Here is a 26,727-nt window from a genome sequence, read left to right on the forward strand (position 1 = left end):
CTGTGTTTGATTGAGCTCTGCAGGACACTTTTATTGGGCAGTATTCTACCATTTGTTGGGGAGTCTGTGTAATTTTAAAAAATGCTCACTTGCCTCAGAGACAAGGCAGACAAAGCAGTTCAAAGAAGGTCAAACAATATAAAAAGTGCAATGCTGATATTTGTCTTTTCTTCGGACTTCCGGGTACATGTGAAGTAGTTTGATACAGGTTTCACAAGCATTGCAATTAAGTGACAACAATTTCTGGAAAGTTTTCTGCCTTTTGCAACCCCACCTCTTTCTAACAGGCTTAGCACAAGTTTGTCTCGCATCTGCTTGGTATGACTGAAGTTGGGAACTGCAGCTGCACATTTTCATGCAGTGGTGATGCCAAGTAGAAGAGTCAAGGCAACGTGGGTTCACCAACACCTTGTGACCTTGTCACATGGCCAGCAGGAGAGTCAACATGTCTGTAGAATCCTAAATGTTCTAGAACGTCCAGGCTGAAGATGGTCTTCTTTATTCACAGCACGGGCTCATCCCCTGTGATTTCGTGCTTTGTCCACAGTATAGCATGGCTCTTTCTGAACTCTGCTGCACATCTTCCCCTGAGGTGGAGACACCCACATCACAGATTGCCCTGCTCCTAGTTATCACTTATTATACTTACATGTAACTGTCTCCCATTACAGAATTATAAATATGGTTTTATAAGTGATGCCCACAGAGTCTCCTCTTCACCTGGTTCTGTCTCTTCCCCTGTGTTTGGTCACAAGAACCATTCTGCAGGCTCCTGGTCCTTTCTAAGACATTTCTGCCTGTGCCTCCTTGCTAGTCATCAAAACAACATATTATCCTTCATCAATGTCCCTTCAATACAGTACGAGCCCCTCTTAGCCAATGACAGCTACCTCTACCTGGTTGAGAGCATTTTGTGGTTCTTCTCTTCTTTTCTCCCAGACCAGAAATACCCCAAGTTCTTGCTGTTTCTCCTGCAGTCTGATAGGGGAGGTAATGATTTATCTCAAAGAGTTTTCCTAAGCTGTTAGTCAAGCTGTTTCTGTATATGTGGTTGAATACTAAGCTTAACTAAAGAATTGCTTGGGATTTTTTGTAATGATTTCAAGTAAGAGTGTTATTTAAATAAGTAAATACACAAATGAAATCAAACACCTCAACTGCTTGCCCCAATATCATTTATTGGAAGAGAAATTCTTTTGATTCCCTTCTTTCCTTCTTCCCTCCTGCCATCCTGTTCTCCTTTCCTTCTTTCCTCTCTTCCTGTAAAATTTCTTTACATGTACATAATTTTGTATACACACATAATTTCTATAAATGTGTGTGATCATATTACACACAGTGTGTTTCTGTACCTTCCTTTCCTTTTCTTGCCTCTTCTCTCCTCCCCACTATCCTTCACCCACCTCACACACCCAACCCCACCCCTAAGTATGTATATATAAAAATTCATGTATATATACATTCATAGATTCATATACATTCACATAACATGTACAACTTTAAAATTAATTTTTAACTTCAAGCACAGAGCTAAGGCAGAAGGAATAACTTTGCGTGCTTTTGATTATTGTCCAGAAGAGGAAAAACAAGTATGTAGCTGAGTCTTATTTTCCTGACAGTATTCTCAGAAGCCCATCTAAATTCTAACAAGGCAAACTAAAGTTTAACTGGTTTTTGTTATTTCCAGCATCTTTGTTTTAGGTCAAGTTTATTATATAGTAAAGCCCATTCATGTGCCCTATTTTGTTTTGTAGAAGGGAAATCTCGTGTAATCATTGTGGTCAGAATGGACTTTGTATGCGTTTTCCCATTACTTCCTTGTGTAACCTTTGTGGATCTCTGATTTATTTCCTTGTCTATTAAAGATGGAATTGGATTCTAATGTTTTTACCATTGAATATTTCTGTTAATTTTGGAGAAAATAGACTAACTCACATGCTATGTGATATTACAAATTGAGTAAGACATGATATCCACGTGCATAAAGATAGTAGAAGTTAAGACTTATACCTAAATAAAGAATAAGGCCTAAAATATTGAATGCCTTCAGATAAAGAAAAGGGCTATGTACTCTTTTTTAAATTAATCAATTAATTAATTAATTGGCTGTGTTGGGCCTTCGTTGCTGTGTGCAGGCCTTCTTTAGTTGCAGAGAGCAAGGGCTACTCTTTGTTTTAGTGCACAGGCTTCTCATTGTGGTGGCTTCTCTTGTTGCAGAGCATGGGCTGTAGGTGTGCAGGCTTCAGTAGTTGTCACACATGGACTCAATATTTGTGGCTTGCGGGCTCTAGGGCACAGGCTCTATAGTTGCGGCACAAGGGCTTAGCAGCACCACAGCATGTGGGATCTTCCTGGACCAGGGCTCAAACCTGTGTCCCCTGCGTTGGCAGGTGGATTCTTAACCACTGCACCACCAGGGAAGCCCAAGGGCTATGTACTTTTAAGGGAGCCCCTATGAAAATGGTTTTTTCTTTTTCCACTAGGTAGAAAATAATCCTTAATTTATCTCTCTGCTGGACCATTTCACTAGCATTTTTCTTTCTTTCTTTCTTTCTTTCTTTCTTTCTTTCTTTCTTTCTTTCTTTCTATTTATTTATTTATTTATTTAGGCCACGCCCTGTGGCATGTGGGATCTTAGTTCTCTGTGCCCTCTGCATTGGGAGCACAGAATCTTAACCACTGGACAGCTAGGGAAGTCCCAGTAGCCTGTTTCTTGATCTTCTAGTACCTTTTTTTTTTTTTCTCCAATCCATTCACTGCAGCCAGAGTACTCTTTTTAAAACACATGTTTAACCAAGTTCGTCTGTTGCTAAAGACCCTGCCTGCCTTTCTAGTGCACTTAGAATAACATTTAAAATCCTTGAAGTGAATTACCAATCCTTGCATAATCTGGCCTCTGCCTATCTCTTAAGCTTCATCAGACACTGCTTTCTTCCTTCTTGAAACATTATGGTCCAGCTATACCGCCCTTCATTTAGTTTCTCAATTGGAAGAAGCTCCACGCTGCCTCATGGACCTTGCATATGCTGTTCCCGTCATGCACTCCTTCACCTCTCCTTTTCTTTTTTTTCCATCTGACTAATTCCTTTTCTTTCAAGTCTCAGTTTAAGTGTCACTTCCTCAGTAATCCACTCTTATGAAGCCCCATCTCAATCTAAATTAAATCTGTGTTAGTCTGGGCTCTCCAAGCTGAAGGCTCCAAGATGGGATTAAACATGCAAGGATTTTATTATGGGAACCACTTGCATGAAAAGATGGGGAAGGAACTGGCAAAGATGGGAAGGGCTGTCAGACCATGATCCAAGTCTGACTCTGAGGGAAGGAGAGAGGGTAGGCATGTTTGAGTGGAAGCCTCCATGACTGCCCCATAATCGAAGGAAGATTCAGCAAGGGCATTGGAAATCTTCAAGCCAAAGTCAGCCATCAGAGGAGTCCCCTGCCTTCCCAGGTCGGGCCTGCTCCCGTAGTCCTGCCATGTGTCATCACTGCCTAGGAGCCATGAGGAAGTGTGGTCTCCACACAAATGTGATTGATTTCAGAGTCAGCAATGGAATCCTTGATCAATAATGCTTTCTGTGGTTGGGGGACGTGAGGTGCTCATGGCCACCACAGGACCACCACCCCTCCCGCCCCCGCCACCCCCAGGACATGTCACTCATAGCACCCTATGCTTTTTCTTTGTTAATACTTGTCACCCCTGCAATTGCATATTCTTCTGTAAAAGCTTTGCCAGAGCATTGGGACTGTCTTTTCATCACTGTATCCTAGTACTCAAAGCAACACCAGCCCACAGTAGGCACTCAAGCCTGTTGAATCAATGTATTTTTAATTTCCAATATTTATAAATAGAAGTACCTCCAGTATATGAAAATCCATGTACTCTATGATACAATTTTCTATTATGTCTTTATACCGGGACTCGTATATCTAAGGGTGAGAGCGTATTGTAATAAGAGAACCTCAAAGTGTGAGCACTGGGATGAGATTTTTGTTAGCTTCTCAAGGAAGCTCTGGTGATAAGATTGCTTGAATGAATGAATAAATGAATGAGCAAATGGCAGAGACTTTGCCTTGCTTGATCAACACTGTGTCCCCTGCACCTAGATCAGTGCCTGTTTCACAGTAGAGCTCAAGAGAGGTTTTTTAAAATAATTAATTAATTAATTAATTTTATTTTTTCAAATTAAGTGACTGCATTGGATCTTTGTAGCTGCGTCCAGGCTTTCTCTAGGTGCCGTGAGCGGGGGCTTCTCTTTGTTGTGGTGCACCAGTTTCTCATTGTGGTGGCTTCTCTTGTTGCACAGCACAGGCTCTAGGCACGAGGGCTTCAGTAGTTGTGGCACATGGGCTCAGTAGTTGCGGCTTAAGGGCTCTAGAGCACAGGATCAGTAGTTGTAGCGCACGGGCTTCACAGCATGTGGGATCTTCCCTGACCAGGGCTCCAACCTGTGTCCCCTGCATTAGCAGGCAGATTCTTAACCATTGCGCCAACAGGGAAGCCCCTCAAGAAAGGTTTTGTTCAATTAATTGAGGGGGAGATTAAGGGGAGGGGGCGGGTGGAGGAGTGAACCTTTTGCATGAAGATGCATATAATTTCCACTTTATCCTCAAATAGAAGAGTGTTTATGTATCTGCAAAGCGCTTCAAATTAGCCAGTAGTGTATACACCTTCCAGCAACTTGTCCTCTAATCATTTTGATGTTAACAAAGATACCTGTGTAGTCCTGGTATGATTGCTCTGGACCTCATTTTGCCCGTTTGAGAAGTTTGGGAACAGTAATCATGAAGATTTCTTTCAGCACTTACATGCTATGATCTTATTCATAAACACAGAAATAACTGTATCTCAGGCCATTGGCATTCCTTGCAAATACTCATGTATAAAAATTATATCTAGCTCTGAGTAATTTTGGAATTTAAGTTGCATAAAATACAAGATGCTCTTTTGAGCTTCATTTCTTTTCTAAGTAGGCCTTTTTGGTCATAAACTGGGAGGGATCACAGGGTAGAAATCTATTTTTAAAAGAAATCTGAGGGAGAAGAGTGAACACACAGTGGAAGTTTCATGCTTTGGAGTGAGGAATTATATAATGGTTGCTGTGATCAGCTTTTATGTCAGGAACAGAGAAAGGGAAATAAGAATTCTGGATGCCACAGAGAGGCAATGCCCAAATTCGTTGGTTCCCCCAAACTATTCCTTCAGTACAGTACTTCTCTCTGTATCAGCTGGATGGTCTTCGCATCCATTCATATACAGTTGTATGAAAATCAAAGGAGAGTTACTGAAGGCGAATCACTCAACAGTTTCACCTCCAAAAGTTGATTTTATTTCTATTTTTGTTTGTTTTTCTGTTTTATAACCTTATTTACTCACATATTTATTTGTGTTAAAACAGTTGATGTGATAGTCATCCAGACTCAGCTGTTTAGTAGAATGTCCCTACATTTGGGTTTGTCTGATGTTTTCCTCACGGTTAGCCTGGAGCTGTGGATTTTTGCAAAGAGGACCACAGAGGTGAAATGTCCTCATAGTATCATGTTACGCTGTGCCTGACATCACTCGTGATGTCACTTGGTTAAGATAGTGGCTGCCAGGTTTCTTACTGAATCAGTTTTGATTATTTATATTTTTCTAGAAATATTTTCACTTTGTCCAAGTTTTCAAATTTATTAGTATCACAAGGTATTCTCTTTTTTTTGTGCTCCATCTGAAATTGTGTCTCCTTTTTCTTTACTAATATTCGATTATCCTTGCCAGTTTGTTAGTTTCCCTTTGTCATTTCAAAGAACCAACTTTTGTCTTTTCTCTCATGTCTTTACTTCATTAATTTATGTTTTTATCTTTAGTGTATCCTTCTTTCTTTGGGTTAATTCTGTTATTCTTTTTCTAATATAGTATGCTTAGCTCTTTAACTTTTAACTCTTGTTCACTTCTAATATAGCATTTAAAGCTGTGAAATTACCTCTAAGTGCTGATTTATCTATATCCCACAACTTGTAGGTTGTGTTTTATATTCAGTTTTAATTAAAAAAAAACCTCCCCTGATATTCTTTTGCCCTATGAATATTTGGAAGAATATTTTATAATTTCTAAACATACAGTATTTAAAATTCATCTTTTTGTTACTGACTTAACATTTAATTATGTTGTGGTCAGAGAATTTAGTCTGTTTCATAGGAATTCTTTGAAATGGGTGGTCGTGCTTAATGGCTTGATACAGGATCAATTTTCGTATGTATCCTAGGTGCTTAAAAAAAATGCTGCTTTCTTTTTATTTCTTATTTATTTTTTATTATTTATTATTTACTTATTTTGGCTGCACTGGGTCTTAGTTGTGGCACATGAGATCTTTGTTGCGGCATGTGGGATCTTTAGTTGTGACATGTGGGATCTTTTAGTTGCAGCATGCGGACTTCCTAGTTGCAGCATGCAGACTCTTAGTTGCGGCATGCATGCGGAATCTTGTTCCCTGATCTGGGCTTCCTGCATTGAGAGTGTGGAGTCTTACCCAGTGGACCACCAGGGAAGTCCCTACTGCTTTCTTTTTAAAATTCAGTTTGAAAAAAATCTCTTTTAAAAGTAAACTCATTTTTACTTATTGCAATGCTGAAATTGTAAGGTCTTATTTTTCCCATGTTATGTCATCATTTTTATTTTTGCTTACTTTTTGTTTCATTGATCAATATTTTTTCCCATTATTTTTCTCTAGTGATTTTCTAGAAAAGTGATCCTCAATCTTTTTGTTCCCAGAATCCCTTAACATTCTTAAATTGTTGAAATGCCTAAAAAGCATGTGTTTATGTGGGTTATTTATATATATCTGTTACTATTTACCATACTAGAAATTAAAGATGAGAAATATAAAATATATCTTATGATCCAATTAAAATAATAATTATAAACCTATTGCATATTGACATAACATTTTAAAAATGAAAAATAATTAAAATTTCCAAAACAAAGTAATTTAGTGAGAAGAGTGGTATTATTTTACATTTTTTGCAATTCACTTTAATGTCTGGCTTCATAGATGACAGCTGGATTCTCATATCTGCTTCATTCAATCTATTGCAAAATGTTATTTTGGTTGAAGTATGTATGAAGAAAATCTTGCCTCACACTGATAGTCAGTTGGAAAAGGAAAATGTATCTTCAGAGTCTTTTCAGATAACTGTAGATATTCTTTGCTACTGCATCAAAGTTTGGCAGATGATAGTTTCTTAAAGGTTAGTTGCAATGTGGAAACTGAAATCATACAATGAACTTTCTGTACTACCTAACATTAAAATCCCTACGTCTGTTTTGCACTTTGAGTGAATCTTTTACCTGTGTGTGATTTTTGCAAGGTCAGACACTGACATTTGGAAATGTTGGTTGATGGAGTTACTCAGATCTTTCAAATGTTAACACGTTTTATGGTACATTAGCAAAAAATCACATCCACTAATATCTCCATCCAGCTCATCAGAAAACCTTAAAGTATTAGTTGTCAATAGTGGTGCAAGCAAGTTTGCAAGTTTTCAAAAATCCTTAACAGTACAGTTTTTATCATTGGCAACAAAGACTGTCAGTTGTCTTCCTTGAAGTGATAGACTCACACTTGGTTTATATTTGAGAAAATGCCAGACAGACACCCAAGTCTGAAAACCTAGCTTGTTGGGCTGTCAGTCTTTATATGAAAAAAGCAGGCAGTTCTGGTTCAACTTAAACAATTGCATATGTGCTTTACCCTGAGGCAATCGTTGTTCAGAACTCAGCAGAAATGCTTTCTGTGTACTGTCTACTTTGTCACACAGAATATTAAAAAGATGTGTACTCAAAGTTTGAAATTAATAAAATTAATATTTTATACTACTTCATTAAGGACATTCTCAAATGAAACTAGCATCTTTTGTTCTTTCCTTTGCTTGTTTTGTTTTTATTGTGAATGTGTGTTGATAAGAATACAGTGACTTAAGGGCACCTTGATGTCACTGCCTTGATTCATGTCAGGAACCAGAACTTTTACCCACTATTAGTTTTGTACCATCAGTGCAAATGTCAATATAGTGAAAAGGCAAATGTTTTAGTATCATTATGAAAATAATTTTGACCTAATGGACCCCTGAAAATCTCTAAGGGACCTTTAGGGGTCTGCAGACCATATTATGAGAATTGCTGCTCTAAAATTTCTCCATCATATCTTTATCCTAGTAATTGTTACCATTGAATTTTTTAAAAATTAGATTTAATTAATTTATTTTTGGCCACACTGCGTAGCATGTAGGATCTAGTTCCCTCAGCAGGTATCAAACCTGCGTCCCCTGCAGTGGAAGCATAGAGTCTTAACCACTGGACCACCAGGGAGGTCCCACCATTGAAGTTTTAATAAACACATTTAAAAATATTTTCTGTCAATGTTGGGAATTAATCATTATCCATTACTCTTCCTCCATACAAAGCAAAATCTTCAGGATACTTTTAAACAATTACTCTCCTATCCCCTTGTCAGATCTTTCATTCCAGTTTGGTATTATCTTTAAGAATCCTTTCTTAGTGGCTTAAATTTCATTTCTATGATCAGAAGTTAGTTACAAGTAATTTAACATTTTACTGATTTATTTGATACTCTGATTGCTATATCACTTTTCTACCCATGAATGCCTTTTTTCATTTTGAATTGAGGGGTAATTCTTTCAAAAGGAATATAGGAGTAGAATAATTTTGAATTCTTTTATGACCAAACATGTCTTTATTTTGCCATCACACTAATTAATCTTTTGGTGTGTTCAGAATTCTGTGTTTAAATCCCCTTTCTCTTGTCTTGCAGTACTTAGCAGATGAGAAGCTTATTGGCTGACTGTTTCTTATTTTGTTGACAGTTACTTAGTATTTGTGGCATTTTCCATTTAATCTTTAACATAGAAATTTTGCTGGGATAGGGATAGACATATTTCTTTTTATTATTCTTTTTAGCACTTTGGGGCCTTTCATTCCCAAGGCTCAAGTTTTTGTCAGCTGGAGGACATTTTCTTCTATTATTTCTTTGATTATTTATTTTTCCCTTTCATCCTCTTGATTTCTTCTGTAACTCTTATTAGCTGAACATTGTACCCCTGAGTCTATTCTGCATACCTTTTAACTTTGTCCCATAAATTCTTTTTTTTCTTTAGAAACTGGAAAAATTCCTTGCTTAGATCTCTCAGATCATGACTTCTTTTTCCCCCAGCTCTTCTCTATTCAGCTCTCAAGGTTTTATTTTTATTTCAGAATTGGGTATCTTGTTTTGTGATGGTTTCTTTTTCATAGTAGCCTGCTTTGTATGTGCAGTATCTTCTCTTTAACATTATTTTCTTGATTCAACATTAATTATTTTCCTCATCAATAAGATGTTCTATTCATCTTGGGCCTTCTCTATTATTCATGTTAGTTTTCCTTAAATACCTGATGATTCTTAGTTCTCCTATTAAAAATAAAGAGTTAGACTTATCACCTTTCAGAGCTGTCAGGTTTTGTTAGCAGAGTGGAGCTCACTCTTCCTAGAGTGGGCTGTTCTCTTAAGTAGAAGGAGTGGTCATGGTGCCAAGGGCACCTGGAGGTTTCCTTCGCATATGTATACGTGAGGTCCAAGGGGCAAGCCGGGGGTAGGGCACATTGGAGGGTTTTGCTGTTGTTTTAAGCTGAGTTGCCCCCTGCCCCTTGTTTCCATTTGGTAGTTTGAAGTTACTCTAAGCATTTTCCTGGGTTATTTCTCTCTTTGGTCCTGGGCTCCCCCAAAGGCCTACTCCTTCTGAATTTAAGAAGTGAACACTGTAGCTAGCTCTTATGACTGGGTTAGTTATAGATGCTGAAGACTCTAAGTTAGCGTTTCCCAGGCTCAATGGGAAAATCAGTTCTCACTTATGCATTAACCTCTCCTGCACCAGCGTGGGGGTGCAGCCTTCTTGACTTTGGTTTCTCCTCTATTCCAATCTTCTGCTTTCTGTCTTCTAGAATTGCATAGAGTTTCTGTTTTCACATTGACTACACATTATTATGTGTCTCATTCAGGGAAATCTTTGAGGGAGAAGTAAACACGTGAAATGATCATGAGGTAGAAATCTGTCCTGCAGCCTTCTAAGAGGCTCTTGTGTGTTTGTGTGTGTGTGTGTGCATGTGTGTGTATGTCTTTTTTTTTCTGCTACAGATTTGACCATGATATGTTCCTCCAAAGAAATGATTCTCCTTTTAATTTTTAAAGCTAATTTGGTTTTATTATATATAGAAAACCCTAAAGACTCTACCAGAAAACTGCTAGCACTAATTGATGAGTTTAGTAAAGTAGCAGGATACAAAATTAATGCACAGAAATCTCTTGCATTCCTATACACTAACAACGGAAGAGCAGAAAGAGAAATTAAGGAAACTCTCCCATTTACCATTGCAACAAAAAGAATAAAATACCTAGCAATAAACCTGCCTAAGGAGGCAAAAGATCTGTATGCAGAAAACTTTAAAACATTGATGAAAGCAATCAAAGACGACACAAACAGAAGGAGGGACATACCATGTTCCTGGATTGGAAGAATCAACATCGTGAAAATGACTGTGCTACCCAAAGCAATTTACAGATTCAATGCAATCCCGATCAAATTACCAATGGCATTTTTCACAGAACTAGAGCAAGAAATCTTACGATTTGTATGGAAACACAAAAGACCCCGAATAGCCAAAGCAATCTTGAGAAGGAAAAATGAAGTTGGTGGAATCAGGCTTCCTGACTTCAAACTATACTACAAGGCCATAGTGATCAAGACAGTATGGTACTGGCACAAAAATAGAAAGGAAGACCAATGGAATAGAATAGAGAACTCAGAAGTAAGCCCACACACATATGGGCACCTTATCTTTGACAAAGGAGGCATGAGTATACAATGGAAAAAAGACAGCCTCTTCAATAAGTGGTGCTGGGAAAATTGGACAGCTACATGTAAAAGAATGAAATTAGAACACTTCCTAACACTATACATAAAAGTAAACTCCAGATGGATTAAAGACCTACATGTAAGGCCAGACACTATAAAACTCCTAGAGAAAAACATAGGCAGAACACTCTATGACATACATCAAAGCAAGATCCTTTTTGACCCGCCTCCTAGAATCATGGAAATAAAATCAAGAATAAACAAATGGGACCTCGTGAAACTTAAAAGCTTTTGCACAGCGAAAGAAACCATAAACAAGACTAGAAGGCAACCCTCAGAATGGGAAAAATTAGTTGCCAACGAAACAACGGACAAAGGATTAACCTCCAAAATATACAAGCAGCTCATGAAGCTTAATACCAAAAAAGCAAATAACCCAATCCACAAATGGGCAGAAGACCTAAATAGACATTTCTCCAAAGAAGACATACAGATGGCCAACAAACACATGAAAAGATGCTCAACATCACTAATCATCAGAGAAATGCAAGTCAAAGCCACAATGAGGTATCACCTCACACCGATCAGAATGGCCATCATCACAAAATCTGGAAACAACAAATGTTGGAGAGGGTGTGGAGAAGAGGGACTGCACTGTTGGTGGGAATGTAAGTTGGTACAGCCACTATGAGAAACAGTTTGGAGGTTCCTTAAAAAACTACACATAGAACTACCATATGATCCAGTAATCCCACTCCTGGGCATATACCCAAAGAAAACCATAATCCAAAAAGAAACATGTACCATAATGTTTATTGCAGCACTATTTGCAATAGCCAGGACATAGAAGCAACCGAAATGCCCATCAACAAATGAATGGATAAAGAAGATGTGGCATATATATACAATGGAATATTACTCAGCTATAAAAGGGAATGAGATGGAGCTATATGTAATGAGGTGGATAGACCTAGAGTCTGTCATACAGAGTGAAGTAAGTCAGAAAGAGAAAGACAAATACTGTATGCTAACTCACATATATGGAATCTAAAAATGGTACTGATGAACTCAGTGACAAGACAAGAACAAGGACGCAGATGCAGAGAATGGACTGGAGAACTCGAGGTTTGGAGGGGCGGGGGGTGAAGGGGAAGCTGAGACGAAATAAGAGAGTAGCACAGACATATATATGCTACCAACTGTAAAATAGATAGCCAGTGGGAAGTTGTTGTATAACAAAGGGAATTCAACTCAAGGATGGAAGATGCCTTAGAGGAGTGGGACGGGGAGTGTGGGGGGGACTCGAGGGAGGGTGGGGGGGATTCGAGTGAGGGAGGGAATACGGGGATATGTGTATAAAAACAGATGATTGAACTTGGTGTACTCCCCCCCCGCAAAAAAAAAAGCTAATTTGGTTTTAAGATGATTCTTTTCTTTAAAACTTATATTTTAGTCACTATCAAAATATAATATTTCTGATTTTTCCTAATATTTAATGTATATTTTTATTATGTCAATTATTTAATATTTATCTACAGGATATTTAAAAACAGATGGCCTCTAGCTGTGTCATACTAAAGATGGATAAGGAGTAGTAGCTCTCTCTCCCCATATACAATTGATTTGTGTTTCCTGCCTAATATGTACCCTGAAGAATGTTTCAGCTCCTTCTACCGATAATTTAAACACATCATCTTTGTCATCAAGGAGCTTATAGACTTCCCCTTTGGATAATTTCTCTAGAACTTTGAATTTGGACATTATTTCATTTACTTCCATGTAAGAAAATTCCCTGTCATATTGGTCTCTTGTATCCAGCCTGTTTTCTAGTTCCCTTTTTTCAAGCAACTTATTTTCTGATTATGAAAACAGAGGATAGTCAAGACCTGGCAACAGGGAAGGATGCTTAAGAGCTCAGGCTCTGGGATGCCATCCCAGTCTAAGCTGACTGCTATGTGATCCGGGGAAAGCAACTTAGCACTCTCTGTTCAGTGTCCCTGTCTATGTGAAGGGCATGATTACCTTGCCTGACTTTAAGGCTATAGTAAAGAATAAAGGTGTTAACCCATGTCAAGGGCTTAGAACACTATCTGGCATATGGTAGAGGCTCAGTAAGTACGTGTGACCTCTTATTAAAGACTATTTGAAAAGTGAAAAAGTATAAAGAAGCAAATAAAAATTCAGCTATAATCACTATTAACATTTTGGATCTTGATTTACACACACACACACACACACACACAATTTTAAACAATTTTAGTTATTTCATAGATTGTGAGCTCTACAAATTCTATTTAAAAAAAATCATTTTCTTGTCCTCTTTCTTTTTCTTTCCATTATGATCTCTGTTTCCTCATGGTTGTTTCTAGTGCTTGAGGATGTGCCATTCCAGCAGCTGCTTAATCATATCCCTCAGAGAGGCGGGGTGGGGTGGGGGAGAGATTGTACTTCAGTCAATGGATCAGTATATTTTGCAGTTATATCTAATATGGAACCATCTTAATTTCAATAGACATAAGTTTTGTTTTAAAATTCATTGTTTTTAAAAACTATGCCTTTTATATGGTGGAGAGCATCATATTTTTACTGAATTCATCAAATTCTCTCTCAAATATAACCATCTGCAATATAAGATTACCAATAATACTCCAGGCTTTTGGATTCATTTTATTTCTTTTGAGTTGTATATGGACTAGGTCAAGGGCAAATTGTTAATGTCATCAAGGACAAGTGCTCAGTGTAGAAACTTCCTAATTAATTTCAACCCTTGTTCTAACATGGAAAGTACCTGTTATCTCTTACGATTTGCCTCTAGCAAGCACCAAAAGGAGGGATATTATTGAAGGTAACTACTAGTGAAATGACTAACATCATTGGCATTTGAATCGTGACATTAACCCCGGTTAGGATGATTGGTTCATTAGTTTCCATTTGAAAGTCATATTCTAAATGTTACTGGAGAAAATGCCAGGAGTCTCAAAGAAAGAATAATTGTAAGTTCTTGAAATCTTGCTCTAAGTTTAGGGTCTGAATATACTCTTTTTTTTTTTTTTGGCTGGAAGCTGAAGTGATTATATGTCAGTAACCAGCTACAGTAAATCAACTACAAGAACTTGAAGTGGATGAAGATTAAACTCCACGTGCTGAAGCCTCAATATAAGAAGAGGCAGTCTATTTGGAAAATAGAATTCCTACAATCTCAAGATAAAGGCTGTGTGTGTGTCTGCGTGTGTGTGTGAGAGAGAGAGAGGAGGGAAAGAGACAGAGAAGGAGGGGGATATTGAGGCAGAGAATATAGCATGAGATCCTGAGAATTATGTAAAAATGTCACTTCTTTTTTTTAATTGAAGTATAGTTGATTTGCACTGTTTCAGGTATACAGCAAAGTGTTTCAGTTATATATGTGTGTGTGTGTGTGTGTGTATTCTTTTTTCAGATTCTTTTCCATTATAGGTTATTACAGGATGTCGAATATAGTTTTCTGTGCTGTACAGTAGTAGGTCCTTGTTTATCTATTTTATATTTAGTAGTGTGTGTCTGCTAATCCTATACTCCTAATTTATCCCTCTCCCCCCACCTTTCCCCTTTGGTAACCATAAATTTGTTTTCTATGTCTGAGTTTGTTTCTGTTTTTAAATAAGTTCATATGTATCATTTTTTAGATTCTAAATATAAGTGATATCATATGATATTTGTCTTCCTCTCTCTGACTTACTTCACTTAGTATGATAATCTCTAGGTAAAACGTCTCTTCTTAAAGAGACGTGGAAAAAATTCTTTTGCCCCCAACTAAAGTCAATGTTGAGAATGATAGACAACAGGTGGGAGAAAGGGTCGTGACTCGCAGACCTTTGCTTATTAGAGTTCAGTCCTCCTCTGGTTTTGCCTCTGGTCTGCACATAAATCTGCTTGGTTTCCTAGTGTGTAGTTCACATTTTAGGAGAACAGAAGAATGAATCCTCAATTTTGTTTAATTTGGAGGTGAGAATTAGGAGGTGAGAGAAAAAACAGTTTAGAATCAATCCTTGTTAAATTAATTTTACAATTATGCTTCTTAAAATTAAGGCAACTTGCATTTGTGTAGCACTTTACAGCTCAGAGCCAATTTACAAATATACTATAAATCGATTTTATGAAAATGCGAAAATATGTCTCCCCCAGTCCCTTCACAGTACTTTAAACCCCAACTTATACTTCAACTCTTCAAGTGAAGTTTTATACACTCATTCCACAAATTTTAATGAGTGGCAGGCATAGTTCACAGTGCTTGTGATATACCCATGAACAACAACAACAAAAAGGATCCCAGCTCTGTGGAGCGTACATTCTCATTGGAGTAGACAGACCATGAACGCTGAACACAATAAGTAGTCTACACTGTGTGTGAGAAGATGGTGATTGCTAGGGAAGAAAGAAAGAGTAGAAGCTGTGTAAGGGAGACAAGGTTTTGGAGGAATTGGAAGTTCTAGGGTGGGTGGAGGTAGGTCACTGCATTAAATAAGTTAGGGTAAATCTCATAGTGGTGAGATGTGGGCAGAGGTTTAGAGGAGATGACAAACTTATTTGGGGGAATTTGGGGGAAGAACATTACAGGAAGATGAAACAGCTGGAGCCAAGATTCTAAGGTGGAGACATGGAGACCAGTGCAGAGGATCAGAATGAGGGAAGAGAATGACAAGGAGTGCATCAGGAGAGGAGCTGGGAGAAGTAAGGGAGCAGGGATTCTATAGAGCCTGGAAGACCATTGGGAGGACCTTGACCTCTAAGGAAAATGGGGAGTCAGTATAGGATTGAGCATGGGAGTAACATGATCTGACTTATGTTTTTATGGGATTTCTCTAGATGCTGCTTTGTTGAGAATAGACTGGAGGGAGGAGGGGACAATCGTAAAAGCAGGGAGATTTATTTAGAGACTATTAATTATCTACTGCTGGGTAACATCGTAGCTAAAAACTTAGCAGCTAAAATAGCAAATATTATCTTACACAATTTCTGATGGTCAGGAATCTAAGAGCAGTTTAGCTGGATGGTTCTGGCTCAGGGTCTCTTATAACCTGCAGTCAGGTTGTCATCTGGGGCTATAACTGATTTAAGACGACTCTAATGAAGAATGTACTAAACTCGCTCACAGGTTATTGGTGGTCTTCAATTTTTCATTGACTATTTGTCAATGCTTCAGTTCCTCACCATAATATAGCAGTTTTTGCTTTCCCTAGAACGAGAGATGAGAGAGAGAGAAACTTACCAAGATGAAAGACTTTTATTATATAATTCTGAGAGTGCCATACTATCACTTGTGCCATTTGCAATTGATCACATACACCAAGTCTGTTACAGTGTGGGAGGGAACTCCACAAGGGTGTGAGTTCTAGGAGGTAAGGATCATTGGGGGCCCATAGTGGAGGCTGTGTACCTCAGAGACAGTTGGCAATAATCCAAGTACAAGATGATGGTGGCTTGCACCAGCATGTTTGCAGTGGAATGGTGAGAAGTGGTCAAATTCTGGATGTATTTTGAGGGTAGAAACAATAGGACTTTTTAATGAAGTGGATGTAAGAAAATGAAGAATCATGGATGACTCTGTGTTAGCTGCCTTTTGAGATATAAGTGCCAGTCTAGCTGTGTTAATTGACTCAGAGAGAAGGATGTGTGTGTGTATGTGTGTGTGTGTGTGTGTGTGTGTGTTGATGGAGGTGATGGAGTGGGGACTGGTGCTTTTAGAAAAAAGCCAATGCAAAGCTGGAGAAGAGGGGTTTGCAGATGTTTGAGTGAAGACGGGCAGGTTGGGAATCCAAGGCAGGTCAGGGACATGGTGCAGGACAGACTGTGGACTGTGCATGGGGACCACTGGGTTTTTTGATTAATGAATGCCACTTGCTTGGTGTAGTTGGTGGATCTACTGGTGAATGACAGTTTTCTTTCCATAGTCAGTATTCTTTGCATAGTAAAAATTAAATGGTAGAATATGTAGTGAAAAATATACATGCTGTAGGAGTTCCTAGGGAAGCCCTTAAGAGCCCAAATTGGGACAATCAGGGAGTATTTTCTGGAAGATGGGGTGTTGCAGCTGAATTTTGATAAGAGTAGAATTTAGATGGAGAGAAGCAGGAAGGGAATTTCAGGCAGGGCAACAGTCTGAGCAAAGACATGGATGTAGGAATAGGCTTCTTTAGGAACTGCAGATAAATGGTTTAACTCCTTATGTTAAACAAGTAGAAAGAAAGAAATTTTGACAAGTGGGTAGGGGCCTGATAATAGAGAATCTTGAATATTAGATGGAGAATTTTGGACTTGATATTATAAGTGGTAAAGAATCATAGTACACTCTTGAAAATGATTATAAAGATGATTCCACAGGGCTTCAATAGGGATTGAAAGTGGAAAAAGTTGAAGGATAAAGACATCAGTCGGAGGCATGAAGAGATAAGGTTAAAGTTATGGTCACAGGTATGGTGACTGACACCATATAAGGGACAAAGAGAAAGTATAATAGTTAAAACACATGAGGCTTTTATATGGTGTCCATTTTAATTCTGGCAAAATGCTAGAGAGTGGATATTATTCTGCTTCATTTGGGGGTACATCTCAACTTTACAGGGGAGGAAACTGATGCCCAGAAAGGTTAACTTACTTGTCCAGGATTACACAGCTAGTTAGCGGTACAGCCAGGGTTTACATCCAGACAGTCTGTCTCCAGAGTCTATATTTTAAACCAGTACATAAGATTTGGCTCTGGATGACTGGGGACAGGTGATGGTGAGGTGTGCCCAGTTGAGAAATGATGATGACCTTTATTCTGGATCAAGTTTAAGGTGACAACAGGACATCTAAGGAGAAGGCAGAACTGGCTCTCAGGTGATCCACGTCTGTTAGTCATTAAGGTATTGGATCAATGAAAGCCATACGAGTCAACAATGGAGAGAAAAAAGCAAAGGGCCCAGGAATGATCAGAGTTAGAGGAATAGGAGGAGAGTTCAGATAGAGCAGAAGTTGAAAAATAATGGTTGGTTATAGAGGCGAACCCACCCTTGTGCACTATCTTGGAAGAGAGGCAAGGCAAGATTTTAACAGAAGTAAGAAATGGCCAAGAAAATCCAAGGAAATTAAGAACTATTGGATTTTGAGCAGAGGTCATTAATAGAATCAGTTCTAAAGAGAAGTAATACTTCTAACTATTATTTATTGAAGATTTGTAATGAACCAGGCTCTTTGCATGTAAATATCTGTGTTATCCCTGTAGAACAACACTGTAAAGCTGGTATCACGGTATAGAGGAAAAAACAGAAGCTCAAAGTAGAGTAGCTCATCTAAATTCAGTAGTTGACAGAGCTGAGATGGAAACTGAGGTTTATTCAACTCCCAAACCATTCTCCCCCTAGATTAAGACAAAAAAAACCCAGACACGCCTCCCCCCAAACAAAGACTAATGCCCTTCTAGGAACTATTTAAAAAGAATGATGAGAAATAGATTGAAAACGATCATTTGAAGTGAAAACTTCATTGTCCTGGTTTTTTGTGGTCTCAGGTGAAATGGATTTATGTCTGGATTTGTTGACTATTTCTACACATATTTTAGGAGGTGAAGGCGTTCTGTCCTAAGTTTCATGCACTTCTCCCCAGCAAAGCATTCCCTCCGTGAAACTCGTATCAGTGCCCCAGGGCATGGTAGTTGTCTGTGGTAGAGTGATCTGGAGCCTTTCTTGACTTGTTAGTTATGATCTCAGTCACATGACTGCTCCACCTCTTTCAGTTGATGACTCACCTGTTAATTTTTCTCCCAACATCAACAAAATGAGGTAGTGGATTAAAGAAACAAATGAAAGGAAGAAAAAATATGTGTGATCTAATGGGGCCTTAGCCTTGCTGTGAATACTTAGGAACTAATTTAAACTTCCCTCCAAGAAAGACTAGGGATCAGGTTTATAGTTGATGTGTTCTGTGTGCAAGGCAACCCAGAAAATTACATACCTAAAGCTACCGAGAGGATATTTAAGAAGCTGCCCAGAGCAGAATTAGAATTGCCATTCCAAAAGAACAGTGATGAAACTCAGCTTCAGAAAGTGTTCCAAACTTTGGTAAAAGCTGTTCTGTGAAACTTTCCTTTCTTTACAAGTCTACATTTTTTGCTCAGTGTACCAGAGAGATTGTTCTGTTTTTATTAAACCAAGCTGTATTCAACAGTGCTATGTACTGGAGAGATTATAATCTATGAAAAAAAAATCCAAAGTTGTTACGCAGTTAAAGGGAAGCGCATAAAAGTCCCTTGGCCATCAAAAATGTGAACAGAAGCAGCTCGCAAGATTGTGCTTTCCCAGAATATTTTTTTCCGTTGATCATGTAAGGATTCATAAACCATTTCATCATAGGGGAAAACCTGATAAATCTAGATTTATGAGTGAACATTGGTGCTGGGAACAGATGAAATCAGCAATCCAGGAGACTCAGCAGGAGGGAGTAGGGACCTGAAGAAGGAAGACTCAAGGAAAAATCTCTCCAGTGAATCAGGACACTATTTAGTGTAAATCAAGAGTTGGCTTTTATCCTTTACCCTGGCACTTCCTGCTAAACTTTTGGAAATTAGCCAGTGTTGTAATTAACACTCCCTCTACCTCTGAGCTTTCCTTAGATAAGAAAGAGAGTAAAATCCCCATCTTTTTCAATGGTGAGGTCACTGCAAATAACCTGAAGTTCTTCCTTCCTTTAGGATTGAGCATTTTAGGAAGAACGCATGATGCCTGGATGCTCATGGACAATGATTAAGGTTCAGATTTCTCTATTTTGCCCTGTAAGTGAAGGCTGCAGACCGGGCACCTAGGGTGGCTCCTACTAAATGACTGGGAGGGGTGGTGGTGGCACTGTCACACGTGGGCCCACCACCTCTGCCTTCTTGGTCCTCCCAGAAACTTCATTTCTTCCACTTGTAGACTCTTAGGAGTCCACCAAAATTCTGTCTCTAAATCCAACCCTATGCTCCGTGATTAGTAATTTCCACAACATGGAAATGCTGTTTTTACTATAAAATCAAAATATGTAAATTTCTTTTTTTAAAAAATTCAAATATAGTTGATTTACACTGTGGTGTTAATTTCTGCTGTACAGCCAAGTGACTCAGTTATACATATACATTCTTTTTTATATTCTTTTCCATTATGGTTTATCACAGGATATTGAATATAGTTCCCTGTGCTATACAGTAGGACCTTGTTGTTTATCCATTCTGTATATACCAGTTTGCATCTGTTACACTCCAAACTCCCACTCCCTCCCCTACCTCCCCGCCCTTGGCAATCACAAGTCTGTTCTCTATGTCTGCGAGTCTGTTTCTATTTTGTAGATAAGTTCCTTTGTGTCATATTTTAGATTCTGCATATAAGTGATATCATATCTTATTTGTTGTTCTCTTTCTGACTTACTTCACTTGGTATGAAAATCTCTATGTCCATCCATGTTGCTGCAAATAGCATTAATAAATTCTTTTTTATGGCTGAGTAATATTTCATTGCATATAAAATATGTAAATTTCTTTAGTTGACTCTCCAAAATAAATACAAATGTGCTTCTTTTGTCAGAAAATTCCATTATTTTACATTACCAATATATTCTTCACTTAAAAAATGTTTCCCACTTCTGCCCATTTCAACATTGACCAGCATACTCCTGCCTTTCCTTTAGGTCTTTGTGGAAACTTTGCTTCCTTCTTGGTCCTCTGGTTAGATTAGTTCCCTCTATCATATACTGTCCTCACAACACTGTTCATTTCTCACACTCATTGCTCTTATAACAGTGGTGCTTTCTTTCCCCTGCTGGACTGCAAGCTACGTGGGCCATGGGGCAATGTCTGTGTCATTTGCCATTGCATCCTCCATAAATAGCATGATGCCTGGCACCTATTGGGCTCTCAATCAGTACTTATGGAAAATAGCTAAATGAACAACTTAAGTCTCCCTTTAATTAATATTTATCTTTAGCACTTCTGCATTATAACCCACAATTGCTATACCCACAGACTTTACAGGAATATAGAACTGTGCTATGATAGTAATACCTGTTATTGTATACCATTGTGCAGTTTACAGAACTCTATTTTCCCCATTATTTTATTCCATTCTTTAAAATAAAATATTTATTTATTTGATTGCACTGGGTCTTAGTTGTGGCAGGCAGCCTCCTTAGTTGTGGCTTGCTGGCTCCTTAGTTGTGCCATGCAAACTCTTAGTTGAGGAATGCACGTGGGATCTAGTTCTCTGACCAGGAATCGAACCTGGGCCCTCTGCAATGGAAGCTTGGAGTCTTATTCACTGCACCACCAGGGAAGTCCCCTATTTTATTCCATTCTTTGAATTATGTTTTTTTTCTGGGCATATGCTCAGTAGTGGGATTGTTGGGTCATATGGTAGTTCTATTTTTAGTTTTTAAGGAACCTCCATACCATTTTCCATAGTGGCTGTACCAATTTACATGCCCACCAACAGTGTATGAGGGTTCCCTTTCCTCCGCACCCTCTCTAGCATTTATTGTTTGTAGATTTTTTGATAATGGCCATTCTGACCCGCATAAGGTGATACCTCATTATAGTTTTGATTTACATTTTTCTAATAATTAATGATGTTGAGCATCTTTTCACGTGCCTGTTGATCATCTGTATGTCTTCTCCGGAGAAATGTCTATTTAGGTCTTGATTGGGTTGTTTGTTTTTTTGATATTGAGCTCTGTGAGCTACTCGTATATTTTGGTGATTAATCCTTTGTCAGTTGCTTTATTTGCAAATATTTTCTCCCATTCTGAAGGTTGTCTTTTAATCTCATTTATGGTTTCCTTTGCTGTGCAAAAGCTTTTAAGTCCCATTTATTTATTTTTTTTAAATTTTCATTACTCTAGGAGGTGGGTCAAAAAAGATGTTGCTATGATTTATGTCAAACAGTGTTCTGCCTGTGTTTTCCTCTGTTTTATAGTGTCTGGTCTTACATTTGGGTCTTTAATCCATTTTGAGTTTATTTTTGTGTATGGTGTTAGGGAGTGTTCTAATTTCATTCTTTTGTTTTTTTATTTTATTTTTTCTCATTTCATTCTTTTACATGTAACTGTCCCATTTTCTCAGAACCATTTATTGAAGATGTCTTTTCTCCATTGTATATTTTTGCCTCCTTTGTCATAGATTAGGTGCCCATAGGTGCATGGGTTTATCTCTGGGTTTTCTATCCTGTTCAATTGATCTATATTTCTGTTTTTATGCCAGTACCATACTGTCTTGATTACTGTAGCTTTGTAGTATAGTCTGAAGTCAGGACGCCTGATTCCTCCAGCTCCATTTTTCTTTCTCAAGATTGCTTTGGCTATTCAGGGTCTTTTATTCCATTCTTACAATCTCATTGTGAGGTAAGTAGGGTGAGCATTGTTGTCTTTATTTAAGTTACAAAGAAACTGAACCTCAGGCAATTTTCTTCCACTGTAAGCTGTGAACAAAGACTAACTTCCAAGGCCTGTGCTGCTCCATGTCACCACACTGCCTAATGGTTAGAAAGGCCTTCCACCAGGGTCTTCATGTTCACTTCCAGAAACTTGATTTTAGCCTTTTAATCCAATTCATTTACAGTTGGGTCATTATTTTCTCTTTCTTCCCAATCAGTTCCACCAGTCATTGGTGCAGAATTCAAACCAGGGCGCTGAAGACCATCTAAAGTTCCACTCTGCTCAATGTGGATTTCCTACCCCCACCCCCAAATATATGTCACCAGTGTCAGTGTCATTTTCTGACCCTACACCAATGCATGGCACCATGCCTCCATATAAAGGACCCTCAGTACAGTCTTTGCTGTGAGTTCACACCAGTTTTCCATCACAAAGTGAACTGAGAGACCATCTACCATTGGAAGGCCCTGTAGAAGTATCAGCAAAAAAGGACATCTTTCACTGAATGACCATCAGAAGGCTCTTGGTGGCTGAATTTCCACTGATCGGTATACATGCTGCCTTTGCAGTCCTGTCACTTGTCTGTGTCATGTTACTATGAGTAAACCTAGTTGCTACTGAAATACAATGTCTCATTGTTACTTTTTGGTTTCGTTTCAATGAACAAGGCTGGGGAACTGCTGAGGACTGTCGTGGTTTGGGGGTATTTAACTTATTATTGCATCCTCGTTAAGAAATTGCTGTTATAGTCAATGGCTGTTTTACCCGAGTTTGGCTTGATTAGGGTTGACAAATGACTCCAACCCCTTTTGTCTCTACTGAAGATTCTCTAGGTGCTCTCTTCACTCTCCATGATGATTTTGTATAACATGTAGCTTCTATGTCCTTTAAATATAGTAGGATCCCTTGCAACGCAGGATTCGTATACAGAGCCTGTGTCTTTCCTGTTGCCTTGTAGCCCTGTTATGCAGCATATCTGCAATATGTTCTGTTTGCAAAGTAGCTTCTATTGCCTTTTTAAAAACATTTTTTATTTATTTTTATTGGCCACGCCACAAGGCATGTGGGATCTTAGTTCCCCGACCAGAAATCGAACCTGTGCCACCTGCAGTGGAAGCATGGAGTCCGAACCACTGGGCTGCCAGGGTAGTCCCTTATTGCCTTTTAAAATTAAGGGACTTGGATTGGTCTATAATGTGCTGGCAATTATAGTGTAAATTAAACTAGACAAAATAGTTTTTAATAACTATTAACATGTTGATTACATTTAATGTATCACACATATTTATATATTAGAACTCAGAGAGTTAAATGAAACCTGTTCCCTCTCAGGGTTTCATTTTAATATTCATTAATGAAGAATAATCAAATAAAATGATTTGGCTTCTGAAGTGATTGGATACGAAAAGCCAAGTGTGAAGGGAACCAACTTACACTGCTTCTATACTACCTTTTAAAGACGACTATTACTTCTCATGGGCAGTAAGGAAATAAATCTGGCTTTATCAATGCAACGTTGCAGTCACTTTAGTCTTAATCTTCCCTTCTCTTCCATTCTGGGGAAGTACAAATTAGCCAAATAGCGTGTGTATTTTTAGTGGGAAAAGGAACACTTCTCTGATGATGAACCGCATGTTTCTTTTGCTTTCACAGTAACAAACGACTGGTGGCCTTAGTGCCCATGCCCAGCGACCCTCCATTTAATACCCGAAGAGCCTACACCAGTGAGGATGAAGCCTGGAAGTCGTATTTGGAGAACCCGCTGACCGCGGCCACCAAGGCCATGATGAGCATCAATGGTGATGAGGACAGCGCTGCCGCCCTCGGCCTGCTGTACGACTACTACAAGGTAGAGCCCGGAGCCCTGCCGCCCCACTTTCTGCCTCCAGGGCCTCCCCTCTCTGGTGGGCAGAGGGGACAGATTCTTTGTCCCAGGCCAGAGAACGAATGGTGTTTCCACACGCGCTATGGAATTCAGCCTCTTCCCGTTCTCATTGCCTCTCTGCTTTTCCATCTATAAAGCACGACTTCACCACCCACCCAGAGGGAATTTTCATTTTGGGATAATTATTTCTCTGCCCTCTGTTTAGAAGCATATATATTATCTTCATTTAATTTCTCCTTCATATCATCTTCCATGCCTCTTTGCCACTGTTTTTACTTTATGATTTTTGGTGAATAAGGAACATTACATGGTGTGGCTGTACCATAATTTAGTCGTTGCTCAGTTTGGGGGCATTTAGGTTGCCTTTATTTTGTTTTTTAAATTAAGTAATGAGAACCTTTTATTTTTTTAACTTTTATTTTTTAATTTTATTTTTTTGGCTGCACCATGCAGCTTTTGGGATCTTAGTTCCCCAACCAGGGATTGAATCCGGGCCCATGGCAGTGAAAGCTGATGTGAAATCACCGAATCCTAACCACCAGACCACCAGGGAATTCCCTAGCTTGCTTTTAGATTTTCCATTTTGTAAGAAACATCAAGGCTTCTATAAGGAATACTCCAGTGAATGCTTTTGCAATAGATTTTTGCAGCAATCCTAAAACATAATATTGTTACAGTTTCAACTATCTCCATTTGTTTTAATGGATACTCAATATTTATTTTGAAAAACCCTTAAAACAAAATGAATGTAATTCACTTGCATTACAAAAATACCTGCCATAGAGTACCTTCAAAATAGGAGTATTTCAGGATATCAAATAACAGTGGTCTGTCTCAGCTGTAAACGACTATATCTGGTATGACATGCTCCCTTAGAACCAGTGAAGTGTGAAAAATCAACAAGTATTTACTGAATGAGACTATTTATTGTCTAACTTGATTGTAAACACTGTAGGCTTATGTTGGGATTGGCACAAAGGTGACAGTGGCCGTGTTTATTTTGCTGGTTGGGCACAGTGAACTCTTTATTTTAGAATAAGAACTAAATCCCCCTCTTCCCCTCTCCCTCCATCATGAGAAAATCACCCAAGAGGAATCATTTTTCTTTTAGTAAGCATCAGTCTCGGCTTCCTGTTTCCTTCCTGCTTCCCGGTTCCTGTTTCCTTCCCGCAAGTCTCCAAAGTCTCCACTTGTGCAACTTGCATTGTCTCCTGGGTCTCTCCTAAACCAGAGTTTTTGTGCTTTCCAAGGTTCTCCTGCCACCACCAGCTCAGGCACTGCCCCCAGGCCTACTCTTTCACCAGAGTCCTCTAAAATTACTCATTCCCATTTTCCTTATTAGAACATTCAAGAGGGCTCCCTCCGTAGGGAGAGGAATGAAAGCCAAGCCAAGTTGTGCTTATTTAAGATGAAATACAAGGTATGAGTAACTGATAGGTTGGCCCATGCAGGCCACTTTAAATGAGGATATTATTAACTCAAATGAATGCATCTTTTATGGTTAGAAAGGGCTGGAGAAATACAGGAAAGGCATTCCACTGGTACCCTTGTCAGTCTAGGCTGATTTTTACCCCTTACCAAGAAAGCCAGAGTTAGCTGATCTTGACAGCTCTCTTGTGAACGTGTACAGTTCCCAACGTGGATCCTGACATAGCAAGAAGGGCCTTTAACTTCGGGAATTGGGGTCCAGATGAAAGGATATTTTAGGGTCTAACCTATTTAGGGTTAACCCATTTCATCTAAGCAGGGCAGTTTTCTATAATGAACAGGAAGTGCCTGAAAAAAAAATGAGCCTAAAAAACAAAGATGGTTTCTTGGCAGGCTTTCCTTTCTTCTTTTCTTTGTTTGTGGTTGTTTCATATATTTTAATCCTTTTTGACTGAGGACCTCATTTGAAAAACACAAGGATGAATTCTAAATGTTTTGGAGTGAAAATTTTCAGACTGTATTAAGGCTGGTACAGAAGCATAGAACTTATGTTAGACTGCTTCATGTTATAGTCTATTTCTTGAGGGTTCAGCTATATTGGACTTTTGTGTTAACATGTAATGTTCAGAAATGGTCTCATCCCTAGAAAGAAATCACAAAGCAATTTTCCTTTATTATAAAAAAATCATTAAAAATTGACACCTTTATCAGTCTTTAAAATCTAGTAACATATTAAAGTGACCATGATTTAATCACTTGGGTCATTACATTTTTTGGTAACTTTTATAACTATGCTAAACAAATACATTAGTTAGTACTTTTATAACACTTTGAAGAAATACATTGATACATTTTGAAGAAATATATTGTTATTTTTTAAAAATAAATTTTATTCCATTACTGTGAAATGTACATAATTTCAGATATCTGTATTAGATGGCAATTCTTCTGTATTAATGAAAAAGAGAAACATACTTTAAAAAAAATCATTAGTAATTTAGGAAAGCAATGTATTTTATTTCCCATAGATTCAGAGAATAAAGTATTAATAAATATGGTACCTGGATAACCTCTCCTCTTGCACATTTTTAATATTAGAGGAAAGTTGAAATATTGCTTTC

At 38.3% G+C, this 26,727-nt stretch overlaps 1 protein-coding gene across 6 annotated transcripts in view; it reads left to right on the forward strand.

Annotated features, from left to right (window-relative positions):
* The window catches only part of GRHL2 (grainyhead like transcription factor 2), a 175,059-nt gene that overhangs the window by 27,879 nt on the left and 120,453 nt on the right, over positions 1-26,727 (forward strand). For 5 of the 6 annotated variants that reach the window (XM_057736476.1, XM_057736481.1, XM_057736477.1 and 2 more), the window contains one exon: positions 23,947-24,142. In XM_057736476.1, coding sequence (XP_057592459.1) covers positions 23,947-24,142 — 196 coding nt within the window. Of the gene's footprint in view, positions 1-22,543; positions 22,842-23,946; positions 24,143-26,727 lie in introns of those variants that run through there. The other variant, XM_057736478.1, reaches the window with a different exon arrangement.

The sequence above is a fragment of the Hippopotamus amphibius genome, chromosome 5 (genome assembly GCF_030028045.1).
Source record: "Hippopotamus amphibius kiboko isolate mHipAmp2 chromosome 5, mHipAmp2.hap2, whole genome shotgun sequence".
In the NCBI taxonomy this organism is placed as follows: Eukaryota; Metazoa; Chordata; class Mammalia; order Artiodactyla; family Hippopotamidae; genus Hippopotamus; species Hippopotamus amphibius.